Source organism: Procambarus clarkii, chromosome 38, assembly GCF_040958095.1.
Source record: "Procambarus clarkii isolate CNS0578487 chromosome 38, FALCON_Pclarkii_2.0, whole genome shotgun sequence".
NCBI lineage: Eukaryota > Metazoa > Arthropoda > Malacostraca > Decapoda > Cambaridae > Procambarus > Procambarus clarkii.
The window spans coordinates 15,220,547-15,235,498 of NC_091187.1; the positions used below are offsets into that span (position 1 = coordinate 15,220,547).

Genomic DNA, 14,952 nt, shown 5'->3' on the forward strand with positions numbered 1-14,952 from the left:
ACTCGCTCCAAATATAGTGTTAATGTTCCTGTCAACCTTTGGAGATGAATGAGGTGAGGCGTTGCCCGGGCAACACGGTGAGATGCCCGAGCAATATAAGCAGCGGTGTAGCGAACATTAACTAGTCTACTTTCAAGTGTGGTCTAGAGCAGACACTTGCGAGATACTGTACCAACGCTCAGTGCGCTCAACTCACACCAACGTATCACCTGTGTACTTCTGTATATTCGACCAAATATATATATAGTATCTTAGTGTCTGTGTTTATTTGTCACCATACTTTACGTAACAATAGAACCGTTACACTCCTGTATTTATCACGTTAGTACTCTGTACAGTACACTGTCTCACTGGTTCTGAACCTGTTTGTCTTGAGATATAAAATGACCCATAAATATGAAAATGTAAATACAAAATAGATGTATCAGGTGCAAGATAAATATCCAAAGTCTCATATTCCACAATCTCTCAATAAGAATATGGTAATACTGTACAATAATTTGAAATACAGCAGCCTATGTTAGACTGCAATTTTCAATATTGATAATGCACATAAATATATAGTGAAGTTGTTCTCACTTTCTTGTGTTCTTTTTTGTAGCTTTTCTCTCTGTAATACCAATCACAAGTGTAAAATTCTTTACACATTATAATTTACTGTCACTTAAGTTTAATTTATAAAGCTAGAAACAAATGGGTAGCTGTTACAAAAAATACAAACATACCTACATTCATTCTCAATATGACTAGCAAATGTTCAAGTTGTTGGCGAGTCTTTACACTATGTTACATATACACACTACTTCTATACTCGTATATAAACTATTTGGCTCATTATATATAATGAAAACAAACTACTCTTACAGGATTCATTACGAGGTCTGGTAACAGCTTGGGGACAATGTATTTTATCCAAATATTTTATATGAACTCTTTGGAATAGTGAAATAAACAAACGTTTAAAATATTTGAGTAAAGTACATTACATTCCCACATTCAAATGCAAGTTTCCCCATTGGAAAAATAAAAAAGCATAAAACAAGAGTAGCAAAACAAAATAATAATCCTAACATTAAAAAAAATATTTGTCCATGTGTATAATATAAATATTATATTATATTTATATAATATTTATTTTATAAATATAAAAGAAAATATAAATACAGTACAAAGGAAAATAATGGGTTTAATTCCTGCACTGCGCACCTTTTATAATACATTTTCGTGGTGTGCTGAAAATAAATTGTTCCAAAAACAGCATATTTTGTTTTTATATTGTTAATTAGCACCCAGAAAGTGCGAAAATGCTAGTAAAAACTCAACCTCCAGGCCAGCTGTATTGGCCCAGAGATGTTGCATTTCTTTGGTAAAATTTAGGTTAGGAAGTTGCCACATGGGAATAATTTTGTTGATTTATTTTCAATGTTTCTCACATTTATTTATTTAGTTTTTTTTGCTCCAAGTTGTATCTGTGTCAAAGTTGGTGTTCATTATGTATAACTTTGAAAATATACATATACCTGTATAAAGGTATATGTGTATAAATATATGTACACCAAATATTTATTCATACTAATACAGTATATAACAATTTATGTATATGCAACTGTGTCGTTTCATACTTTCAATGTTAAAATTGGACATAGCACACATTTTGTCTGAAATATATAATGGTAATCTCTCTCTCTTGATGGTGTTAAAATTACTGTGGTTACCCCTGCATGTTACTAAGGCCAATGGAAGGAAAGTGAGGGACTCTGTTTTGTTTTTTTTCAAGATGAGGGATGGTTACTGGAGGCCTGAGGAAGCAGATGTGAGCCGCCTCACATCTGGGGAGCCGGTCGGCCGAGCAGACAGCACGCTGGACTTGTGATCCTGTGGTCCTGGGTTCGATCCCAGGCGCCGGCGAGAAACAATGGGCAGAGTTTCTTTCACCCTATGCCCCTGTTACCTAGCAGTAAAATAGGTACCTGGGTGTTAGTCAGCTGTCACGGGCTGCTTCCTGGGGGTGGAGGCCTGGTCGAGGACCAGGCCGTGGGGACACCAAAAAGCCCCCGAAATCATCTCAAGATAAGATAACCTTGTATGCATGCAAGTTTCAATACTTATGATATACACAATCTTTTTGTACCACAACCAACGTAATTTGAATTTCCACACACACACTATAATTAGTGTGGGGGGCTGGTTGGTTAGCTGGCTGGCAGGAAGGTGGGCAGGGGAAGCTGGCGAGCAGACAGGTACCCGAGTGGGTGGGTTTTGGGCTGGATGGCTGGATGAATGAATGAATGGCAGGCAGGCAGATAGGCTTGATGGTTGGTAGGCGAGGGTTCAGGCAGGCAGGCAGGCAGGCAGGTGGGTGGACGGATGGGCGAGCAGGCAGGCAGGTGGGTTGATGGGTGAGGGGCAAGCATGCGAGTTGATAGGTGGGCAGGCAGATGGTTGGATGGGCGGGCAGGCAGATGGTTGGATGGGCAGGCAGGCAGGCAGGCAGATTTGGATGGGCGGGTAGGTAGGCAGGTGGTTTGGACAGGCAGGCAGGCAGTCAGGCATGTGGGCAGGCAGGCATGTGGGCATGCAGGCAGTCAGGCATGTGGGCATGCAGGCAGTCAGGCATGTGGGCAAACAGGCAGGCAGTTGGGCATGAGGGCACACAGGCAGACGAGCAGGTGACACACTCCCTACCCATACCCCTACCTTTGCCCTCCCTCCACCCATCACCCTCCCAACCCTTGTCATCACCCAATCCTCCCCCTCCCATCTCTTTTGGGAAGACAGGTTGTCAGGATGCTGACAGGATGTATAGGCTCCACTAAGTCTGTGCACAGACTGCCAGACAAGACAATATTAGACAGACAGAAAGATGATTACACGTCTCCTTCCTATTCAACCCACCCTCATGCTAGCTCTTCCCAACTCACCCCATGGGTGTTAACACTTGCTGTATGATGACATTACAATGTGTCTTAAATTGTGCTAAAACCCATTTTATTTTCTTGTAAATATTTAAATGAATAAACAGCCAACCAAATACTGTTCAAATATTATATTGTTATTTAATATTTATAACTAGCCCTCCACAGCAAAAAGAAAAAAAATGTGTGATTAAACAACTCCTGCGCCACCTCCATCCTACCGAGACCCTACGGCCTCCCCGACTGCCACACACCCCCTTGCTAGGGTTAATGCGAGTCACCTCTATCCTTCTAGTACACACACAGTGACACGTGACACATGCCACTTCCAGTGGCAGCACACACTACAGCAATAAATGTAGACACCCACATGACATTCAAAGACCCACCACACCTACACCCATTTCTGGCATCTGCCACAACCACTCCTCTCACCCACCATACCTACACCCACACCCACACCCACTCTACCATCCCTGCTTGCCTGCCTGCCTGGCTCCCTCCTCCTTCCCTGCCTAAGCCTCCTCCCCTCCTTGCCTGCCTGCATGGCTGGCTCCCTCCCCCCTCCTCCTCTGCCTCCCTCAACAGTTTGCCAAGAAATTTATGAGAAGTGGTGTACAACAAGTGTTAGGCCAGGCATTTCACTTTTTTACCTGTCAGTGGTAAAGGTTCATATTTTATATTCGGCGACAAGTCAACCCTTGGTTTGGAAGAGAATTTTAGGCTTCAAATGTTGACTTATATGCCAGCATATACGGTAAAATTTCTACCTGTATTTGTATCTGGACAAACCTTCGGTCATCCGGATGTGGACATAAAACTATCCTGATGTGATTTTGTCCGGATGACCCCATTATTCGGTTCAGCGGAATCCGGATAATCGAGTTCACACAGTACTAACATGATCCTGTTTCGGCTGGCGCAGTGCTGGAGTTAATAAACAAATAATAAGCGAGATTCACATTCAATAAATAATATAATTTGTGCTTATGAATTGCACTAAAGACTTCATATTATATTCATTCAAGCATTTTTCCCTCATAGTTAACTTTGTTCAATACTATGCTCGGCAGGAACATCAGTAATGATATAGTTATTTAAACATAACTTACATATCTCCCTTACACTTAATATAATTTTAAATACAATATGACTCATCAGGGCAGTGCAGGCAGGAAAATATGTTTCTGCTAATCCACAAGTCGGCTACATGCATGCCCCTAACTATGGATATGTTTACATGAAATGCCTCACGACATATTCACACACAAACTTGACATACTTCAACCATCTAGTCAGATCTTCAGTAATGGTGGCGAGTTATGATTAACATTTTATACTTATATTCAAGAACCAAACAAACAAAAACAATCATTTCTTTAAGTCTTCTAAAAGTTTTATGTTAGACAAATGAGAGGTCGTCTTTAAAATGTACTGTCATAATTACAATAGTCAACCAGTAGTACAGGTTACTTGCTAAAAGTCATTAAAACAAGAACTGTGCCCTACTTTAAGATATGGCAAGACAAAAGTAACATGCTTATGTTTCACAATGAGAAAACCTATCAGATGAAATTGGATCCTTTGTAAGCCACATGCGTCTTCAACAGCAATTACATACATCTGGAAAAAACTAATTTGAGGAAATAAAAGTGACTTTTTATTTCACTTTCATAATGGTCTTTCCCCAAATTGGACAGTTTTTTCCAGATGTATGTGATCGCTGTTGAAGACGCATGTGGTTTACAAAGGATCCAATTTCATCTGATCAGTTTTCTCATTGTGAAACATAAGCATGTTACTTTTGTCTTGCCATATCTTAGAGTTGGGCACAGTTCTTGTTTTAATGACTTTTAGCAAATAACCTGTACTACTGGTTGACTATTGTAATTATGACAGTACATTTTAAAGCTGACCTCTCAATTGTCTAACATAAAACTTTAGAAGCTCCCAGATCTAGGAGATGCAGAAAATGTAAGAGGCAAGTAGTTTTGAATGTGACGTAAATCCTCATAAAACATTTTGATGATAATTCTATCTTTCTAGATAATGAAAATGTAGTCTTTTTCTTATGATTGGCTTACTACACCTACAGATTCATGGAAGAACTGTTAATACATAGAGGATAATCCAAGTGATCTATATTTTAAGGTGTGACACCACATGCATTGTCATGTGCTTGCTAACAATTCTTATTTTGATTCTTAAAATGTTACACACTACATAAATAATAAAATTCTAAGGTCAAGAACTAAATTTCTTTCCCAATTTAACCACCTACAGTATATTACTCCTGTTTTTAACATAACTGGAAAAACATTTTGTAAGTAGTTTAAATTGTAATAAAGGAGAACTCAAGTGTAAAAGTTTAAAAATGCAAAACTTAGACACCATTAAGTCTGTATTCTTTACATTATTATCCATCAGTGCCTGATCAAGCACCTTCCAGAAAATTTATTCAGTCTGGTAGCGAGATCCCAAAATATATATATACGGTGCTTCCTCTATTGTTTACACCACCATAAGTGTTGACATACACACTGTGTTTCAAAAACTTCTCACACACACACCCTTTGATTTCATACTGTGACTCAACGTAAATGTGTATACAGTACATACATAAAACGATTACTGTACCATGATCAAGGAGTACCATACATAACCTGCAAACACATGACATTTTACACATTGCTTCTAAAAAACATATGTAATAAGATTTTCCTCATTTTTCTTGTAACATATGTATTGTGCACTACTGTTATGAGACCATTTAAACTAAAATTAAAATTGTTTTTACTTATTTTGTGTCCCTGAAAAAGTCCCTCACTGGTTCAAGTCATCTTGGTCTGTATTTAGGGACTTAAGGAATTCTTGGTACTGCTGGATGGTCAGTTCCTGCTCCCTGGAGCCTGCATGGCGTCTCCGCCGATACCTTGTCTGACTGGTTGCTTCAATACATAACACGGCGAAAGAATTGTGACAACTCATGCGCTCCTGGCCTAGCAGCCGTTTCTTCAGCATGGAGGAGGCCAGACCTATGGTTTCCTGTGTATCACTGTTCCAGGCATCACAGTAGGATGACAGAGACCTTTCACCATCCAGGTCTGATCCATGCCACACATACTTTTGGGGCCTGCAGGGGAGTCACATATTATTTGGCTGGCTTCATATGTAATTTCAATCAAAATGCCAGTAGATATTTGTTAATTAATTACTTTTTAAATTCATTAAATTACATTAATTACTTATTTGTTAATTACTTAATGCAAATTAAATGTAACCTTAAATCAAAAACTTTGTTACAAATTAAATTATATCTGACAACTAATTTATTATTACTAAATAAATTGTATTTGAACATTATGATCATATACTGTAGGTTACCACACAAGGTTAGCACACCTATGGATCACATATCAACCACATACCATGTTGGATCAGTCAAAACTTCTTTGCCATCAAAGCTGAAGATGCGAGGCTTTTGCACGAAGACCCCACCTGAACCTGAGAATGCCTCACTCCATGCATTGAAGAGCACCTCACCCTGGATAGAATGCATCAGTACAATTGCTATGCCTTGCCTTGGTGTTGCTCAGTATATACTAATAAAATTATATCTGAGAAACCAACTAAGATTAAATCAAATATCACATATTTCATCTTTTGATATTAAATAAATACTGTAGAGAAAAACTTGTGAATGCAATGAAACAGCTTACAGTATTATCGTAGGCCCTCAGTGGCCTCCTGGTGCTTATCTGATGGTATCACTAATCCTAAAATTCACACTGACCTACTGGGAGCCAGGACCAGGCTTGGACATACACTATAAGGCAAAGAGAGCTCAGGGATCAGAGAGCTACCCAAAACTGAGAAAACCATCTTCTCCAAACTTAAAGACAAACAGAAAGCAGAAGAAAAGATAGAAAGCTTGGCCAGATAGCATACCTCATATTGCCACTTCAAGGAAAGAAGTAAAGGTGAAACCAAAACACTCATCACATGACTATCATGAAGCTGCAGTTCCATGCTTAACCCCTGGGCTGTTCTTGTGATTATAGTCTGCAACACACCCAGGTGCAAGAATTAAAAAAAATAATTGTCTTATAAAAGTGTTCATTTGTGTTCCCTGACCAGGAGGGGAGAGGAATCATAGGCGACATATTTTGGCCGCAATAGGACGAGGAAGTCTGGCATAATTGAGGTGTTGACAGAGCAATCGTCGCAGGGGTCAGTATCGCCCGAGCTGTCAGATGGGAGTTGCCACAAAGATATTATTACCTAATTATTTCAATGTGATTTTTTCTTAGTTTTCTGCAGTAATATTATTCAATAGTGTGTAGTGTGGTATATTTTTAATAAATGTGCGAATCATCACTGTAATCAAAATTATGGTGTGCATATTAGTGATTCAATTATTATGTTCATTAAACAAATAGTTTTGCTGCTATTACACTATATACACACAGGTTATATATACAAGTATCTGCACGTTTTGTTCATCACAACAACAAACCACTAAGTTGGTATGGTGAGTCAAAACAATGAGGAGTGGCCACCACACACCAGCCAGCCAATACCACCTCCTACCCTCCAACACCTCACTCGCCAACATTCTTCCTCCCACCATACTGTTTTTGCTTTTATTCACTATATACAGACATTATATATTAAGTATCTACATGTTTTGTTCACCATAACTGTACAACTAAGCTGGTATGGTGAGTTTAGACAATAACAGAGGTCGCCACACAGAGTCGGCTGATGCTGCTTCCCTCCCTCACTCATTCAAGGCCAGACGCACTAACATTCCTCCTCCAATCATACTATTTATGGTGTTATTACACTAATACATGCATTATATATAAAGTATTTACATTTGTGTTCACCATAGCGAACCACTAAGTTGATATGGTGATTTCAGACAATAACAGGTGGCCACACAGTCAGCAGACGATACTACCTCCCTCCCTCCCTCAGCATTACTCCTCCCACCATACTACACACAGTGCTAATTATCACAATAATCCTGCTATTATCAGAATCCTGGTAATTTTTATCACAGTCAGGGGTTTTCTGTAATACTATCATAGCTAAATAATACCAATTACATATATATTTTAACATTTTTAGGCAATGCTGTGGTCACAAGCTAAGCTGAACAGCAGTGCTGTTAGTTCATACTGTGTGCTGTTGGTTGCTCATTCACACAAAGACAAGGCTGAGGTTCTTACATCCAGGAATGTCGCCCACAATTTTTTTTTTTTTAAATGCCGTTTGTTTGCAGGAGCCTTGAGGAAGCTGATGTGAACCCCGTGTAGCCGCGGGACTTTTAAATCTTACGTAGTACTCCCAACTATACATAGCTGTGGTGCACAGTTCTGCGACAGTTACTCACCCCAGCTATACATGTATATGTATTGTGCAGTTTAAGGGTTAAGCAAACAGGTTCACTTCCAGAGAGTGAAATATCTAAATGGGAGAGAATCTGTGAGGATGTTAGATGTTTTAAATATAAACTGCACTGCAGACAATAGAAGCAGCTCTGATAAGCCAGAATAAAGACTTAGTAGTTAAGTCCACAGGATGCATCAGAACACGGCTTCACAACACGGTCCTAACATTGCGGTCACATCGTAGATCACCTCATATCATATAATGTATATTATTGACTGTCATGGTGCCTATATGTATGTAAACTGACATATACTACACTACCTTGCCATGATACATGCCCGCTATAGGCAAGAAGAGCATATCTGATTGCATGGTGATAGCTAGGGACTAAACCCCAGAAAGAAAATGTGTTGATTGAAATGAAACAGCTTTTTCTGCTTGGGCCTTGGTGGCTTTCTGTAGCTAGCTCATTCAGATAGCTTCACATACAAGTAACATCAGTGGCCTACTGGAGACTTACTCCCCATGTCAACAGACATCAGTGCAGAGCTGAAAACCACACATTAACGTACCTGGAAGTGAGGGTGGGGGAGGGACCAGGAGTCACCGAGGCACAACCAGAAAATGTCTGAAGCACCTGTGAATAGTTAGACTAACGTACAGGGAGTGCACCATGAAATACAATCCCAAAAACCTGAAGAAGTGAATAGCTATGCAACATCTGTCTCGGGTAAAACACTGCGCTTTTTATGTGGTTCCAGGCACTGGCAAAAAAGATGACCACCAAATGAAGTTGTAAAACATCTTCAACCAAAGCAAGCCCCAGAGGGTAAAACACACATGTGAAGTCTAGGCTATTCAACAGGCACTTGAGGTCTTGACAGGAAAACCAAGACCTTTAACACCAGAAGATGGTAGCACAGCCACAATAGGGTCAACAACATATGAGAAAGAAAGGTCATCCGAGCATACCAGACTTGACCCCATTAAAGTTAAAACCTGAGAAAGTGCCAGTTATTACTTCTGCAAGCTGATCAGGAAACCAAAGTGAGTATACTGGAAAATAACAATATCATTGGCAAAACTCTGACCCTGAGAAGATAAATGTCTCATTATTACTCGAATAAGAAGGGTGTAGACACTGGGTGCCACGTTCAGATCACACAGCAAACCCCAAAAGTGCTAACAGAAGTATCCAACTCTAAATCCCAGCTAATCCCTGAACTGCTCACCATCACTGGGCAAACCTGGGACATATTGGTAAAACTGAATGTCAGGCAAAATATTTAAGTATTGACAAAAAAACAAGTCTGGGGTGAAGAGGAGCTGGTGATATCTCACTTGGGAACAGTAAAGAAGCAGGACACCACCCAGAGGGACTGGCTCACTGTAATAACATTTGTCCAAAAGATCATTAATGATGGTCAGAGTAGAGGAGTAAATGGTTAACACTTTAGTTCAGCAACGACGCAGCATTGCATCATTCGTTTAGTAGATGGACTTCCGGTAACGACGCAGCATTGCGTCAGTGGCGGCGTCTTCGGGAGGGGTGCGCCACGGTTTTGGACATTATATACATATACTCCTGTATGGAATTTCATTGTGAATACATTGATACCAAAATGAAAGACCTAGTTCCAGAATTGAGGTAACAAAGTTGAAAAGAGTATACAGTACCCATTTTATTAGTGCTCACTGGGGTTATGCTCCGTCACTTTCTCTGTTTGCTATGGGTGGTACACCTGGCTTTTGGACTTTATATTTGCATATACTCCTGTAGGGAATTCTATTGTAAACACAATGATACCAAAATGAAAGACCTAGGACGAGAATTGAGAATGTCCAAAGTGAAGAGAGTGTACACATTTTATTGCTCTTGCGTGCTCCTGGGTAATACACACTTTCTCATTGGGCTTTTGGGCTTTATATGCATTTAGTCTTGTAGAGAATTCTATTGCAAACACATTGATACCAAATTGAAAAACCTAGGACGAGAATTGAGATGACAAAGTGGAAAAAGAGTATACACTTTTCAGTATTACCGTGCTCTAATGTAATGAGAGGCATCTTAGGGTGGCGCAGTTCTCTCTTTCTGGTCCACTTTCATCTTGTCGGCAGGTGGAGCATGCTGCGGTTTTTGACATTATATGCATATACTCCTGTTGGGAATTCTATTGCGAACACAATGATACCAAAATGAAAGACCTAGGACGAGAATTGAGGTGACCAAAGTTGAAAAGAGTACACATTTTTCAAAATTACCGTGTGCTCCCGTGAAACGCTAAAACCCACCTGGGATAGTGTGGGGCTTGCGCGCCCAGTGCGCGAAAGTGTTAAGCAGGTTCATGGGTCACTTAAGGGGTAGGGGAGGACATCCTCCAAAGACACTGGGACTTACATGATTTATAATAGCATTCTGGAAAGAAACCTGCCAAAAGACATTAACTATGCAATCAATAGGGTTTACCACAAAAGAACTAAAGTCAAATGACTAATAAACATCACACACACATCAACAGGCAAAATGAAGAGGGTAACAAAAATATCCACTTGAATTTAAAACCACCATATCAGAATCTGGAAAGCTGCAAGCTGCAAAGTCTAGCAATGAATTGGGCCAGGGATCTACTTTGTCCCAACTAAAAGTGAAAAATGGATAGACAAATCTCTCGGATGCAATGATAACTGCCTGCCCAGGCACAAGGGAAACTTTGTCGCCAAGTCAAACACCTAACCCCAACATAATCCCCAACAAAGAAAGGTACATAAAGCTACATATATAGTGTTACATAACCGTGGCCTAAGTGCAGACACATCAAAGACATAAGCTACTTTAACACACATGAGTCGGGGCCAGGTGCAACACACTAGCACATGACTATCAGTTCCTCACAGTAATGATCAAGTACAATATCTACTTAGACACTAGGCAACTCAAAAGGAGCCAACCTGTACAGGGAAACTGAACTCCTCAGAAAAGATACCTATGGTGGGGCAAGGGAGATTCAAGCCAACCATCAGGTACTGTAACCCTCACTCAGAGTTTGAGCAAAATAAGAGTTAAGGTAGAAACAATGTGGATACTTTGAAACAACTGTAAAGCATCAGAATTTAAACAAAAACAAAGCAATGACCCCCTCCTGCACACACAACAACTGTTCCAGGAAAAGGCAAACCACTTAGCTGGCTACAAAAGCAGTGATTAGGTCTCAGCAGAAGCTGTCCAAGCTACCCAATACCAGGTGAGTGAGGGAGGGAGGTAGTACTTGGTAGGCCATGAGTTGGAACCCTAGGTGACTTGACTGGACACATTAGGGTAAGGTCTGTTCACATGTAGCATATTTTTGCTTGCTTCATTTTCTTCATTTTTCTTTTTTTCTTTCTAGTGGTAATGTGTTTGTTTTGCTAACTTTTCTCATGTTTTAGATAGATCTCTCATTCTGGTCCTGGTTCTCAGAAGATCAGTGTGGGCCTACAAGGCCTTGCATTAGTCTTAGGTTTAGCAGTACAGTACAGTATCAGCGCATAAGCACTGAGGAGCTACTGATGGGATATTTTAGGAAAAAGTAATTTACATGGGTTGTATACAAGACAGTAGTACACTGAACAAATAGATAGCTTTTCACTGTTTAAATGCAACAGTCTACAAAAATTGCTTGTCTTACCTTAAGATTAACAACTGGCAGGTCCCTGTCGGAATATCTGACAATAGAATCAAGATTCTGGACCCGAGAAGTCAGAAGTGCCCTAAAGGTACCTTTCAGGCCTGCCCTCCTAGCCTGCCTGTAGCAAGCGTAGTCTGCTCCCCGCACACCATGCATGTCGCCGGTGAAGGGCTCATTCAGCGCCGCTAGCCGTAACTGCAAAGAGAACTAATTTTACATAGAGGTTTTTCATAATCAATACAATACAACCTCAATTCGGCGAACCTCTGGCTAAGTTGCACACTTTTCAGGCCGAATTTACTCACCCGATTCGACGTACTGGTACTCTGGTTTGCCGAAGCGGGGGGATGTGCAGATTTCCTCACGATGTTGGGACAGTTCACAGAGTGGTGGAAAACTTTCCCCATTCTATCACTGATTACAATTAATAATTCCTTCATATGACAAGTTAGATCACACAAGTGGACAAGTGGACCACACAAGTGAACCCTATTAACCAAACATCAGCCAGATTGGTCCACACAAGTGAACGACTGAGTTTCCATGATTTTCAGTCACTGATTTGTGGCACATATATCTATGTAAATTAATTTAAAAGCTGAAGATTGAATAGCTAGCTAAATATGTTGAAATCTTCTTATAGATATTTTCTGGGATGAAATAAGATGTGTGAGGATGGACAGATAAGGGAATACTGTACTGTAAACCTCACTTGCTTTTCCTTAGTGCGTCATCATAGTTCAGTGACTCGTGATTTTGAATGTGTCAGATTTATAAATCATTCCTAAAACCGGTGTTTTAATAGATCTTTATTATCCTAATTATATTTCTAAACTAACTAAAACAAAAAATATACTGTGCTGTAATATGATAGACATCTGTTATTTGAGAAACTATTCATGTTACTGGCTCTAGCTTTCAAATCAACTCGAGCACGGGTGGACTGGTCTATTCCCTGCACACACGGCACCATGTGCTATTCGTTCAAATTCGGCGCTACAGTTCAGTGACTTACGGCCTCAAAATAATAAAATGAATAAATCATTTCTAAAATAAGTATTTTTATAGCTTTTATTATCCTAATAATATTGTTAAACTAAATATATAAGCCAAAAATATATAATATGATATACTGTACTGTACAGAGGAATCTCGGGTGATGAGCAGCCCCATCTTTGAGCCTTTCAGGTAAAAAACGAGCCACTCGAAGAAAATCTGTCTCGATTGACGAGCTTTCACTCGGTTAACGAAAAAACCACGTGGCTCTTCCTAACGTTCCCGATGGTTCTAGCAAATTCTCAAATGCCTCCGACGAGTGTTATTGTTTTATCGTGCAGGATAAGCATCCCTCTGCATTTATTGTGCCTTTTTTTTGTGGTTTTGTGACTACAATTTGTAACCCACGATATCGCCAAAGCTGCTGCTTCCTAAAGATATTGTTGTCAAGAGGAAGAAAGCGACAATTACTGTAGATTTGAAGGAGGAAATCATAGCAAAGCATGAGTGTGGTGTTCGTGTGACTGATCTCGCCAGGGAGTATGGGGTATCCACACCGTAACTAATCTCCTCCCCATCGTCTCCCTCAACCCCGCAATGACTATGAGGTAAAGTACAATTGAAAACAGTAAAACAAAACCTTTACTGCCCGCACTGCCCGCCCAAATAGTCGGCCACCCACACTGCCTGCCCAAATAGCTGGCCAGCCACACTGCCCACCCAAATATCCAGCCACCCACACTAAATGCCCAAATCCACCCACCCCGCCTGAATAGCTGCCCACCCACTTTGCCCACCCTTCCGCCCGACAGCCTGCCCACTAGTCGGCCACCAATCCATCCATGATAACGTGATTGATGTTCAAAGATGAACATTCCAGATTTTCGAGCTAGTGAAGAATGATTGGAAAGATTTAAGAATAGGCATAATATTAAGAACAGGAAAACTGCCTGAGAATCATTAAGCAGCTGAAACCAACACAGCAACAGCGAGCACGAACAAAGCCAATGCAAACATCTAGAACATTGTGTGTGAAGTGTACAGTTAGAACAAGTGTGAAATTTAAGTACACAGTGTTAAAATTTAAGTTGTAGTAATTTTAGTGTACAATAGTTTTCATAAACTGTATTGTAGTATTCAACATACAGCAGAACTATATAATCAACACAGTGCTAACTGCATAATGTATGTATTTACTGTACTGTATTCACAACTCAATGAGAATTCAAGATGGACATACTCCAACAATAAGGTAAATAAAACTATAATACAGTATTATTTAGTATAGTAATAATATATAGGTACATTATATAATATGATAATGAATTTTTATTGTGTATGATAATAAAAGAGTGACGCACATGCCTCCTGAAGGTCACCTGTTGCAACGAACTGGGCTGGTCCTATACAGTGCCTGATTCGAGGTTGTACCGCATGTTAATCCATACTTGCCAAAATGTACACTTACCTTACTACTGTATTAATTATTCAATGAGTTAATTTCCTCATCTATGGTAATGTCATTCCATTTCCTATTGAACTGATGAGATGACTGCATGCAAAATATTTCTCATTCACTGACATCTTAACCAATAAAAACACATCTAAATATATTTTCTTTGTGCTTAACAATTAAGGTGTTAAGAACATAATTTTGGCATTTTTTACATATAGTACCCCTATTTGTATCTAAGTGGGATGCACTTACCATATGAGGAAATCCTCGCTGATGCCAGCAATGGGAAATAAGAAATATTATCTAGCTTATTTTACAGATGAATTCCTTAAAACTTAGGCACACACATTGAGCCCTAATGACAATTTCTGGCTTGTTTTCATCAGTTTAGGGAAGAAGCAATCACATCACATTTATTAACAATAAGTTGGTAGAAATCCTATGATGCTTCTATATTAATGAACAATGTGGAAGAACAAATTTCAGACACTTTTAAGCTCTACAATTAATAGCAAAAAGATTA

The 14,952-nt window shown here is 39.7% G+C and overlaps 1 protein-coding gene across 23 annotated transcripts in view; it reads right to left on the bottom strand.

Annotated features, from left to right (window-relative positions):
- Positions 1-885: 885 nt before the first annotated feature.
- Positions 886-14,952, bottom strand: part of Mp (collagen XV/XVIII-type protein multiplexin) — a 354,149-nt gene continuing 340,082 nt past the window's right edge. For 16 of the 23 annotated variants that reach the window (XM_069337781.1, XM_069337780.1, XM_069337769.1 and 13 more), the window contains 4 exons: positions 14,682-14,699; positions 11,978-12,172; positions 6,344-6,459; positions 886-6,048 (listed from right to left, as the gene is read on the bottom strand). In XM_069337781.1, coding sequence (XP_069193882.1) covers positions 5,739-6,048; positions 6,344-6,459; positions 11,978-12,172; positions 14,682-14,699 — 639 coding nt within the window. In that variant the 3' untranslated portion in view covers positions 886-5,738. The remainder of the gene's footprint in view (positions 6,049-6,343; positions 6,460-11,977; positions 12,173-14,681; positions 14,700-14,952) is intronic. The other 7 variants (XM_069337770.1, XM_069337767.1, XM_069337775.1 and 4 more) reach the window with 1 other exon arrangement.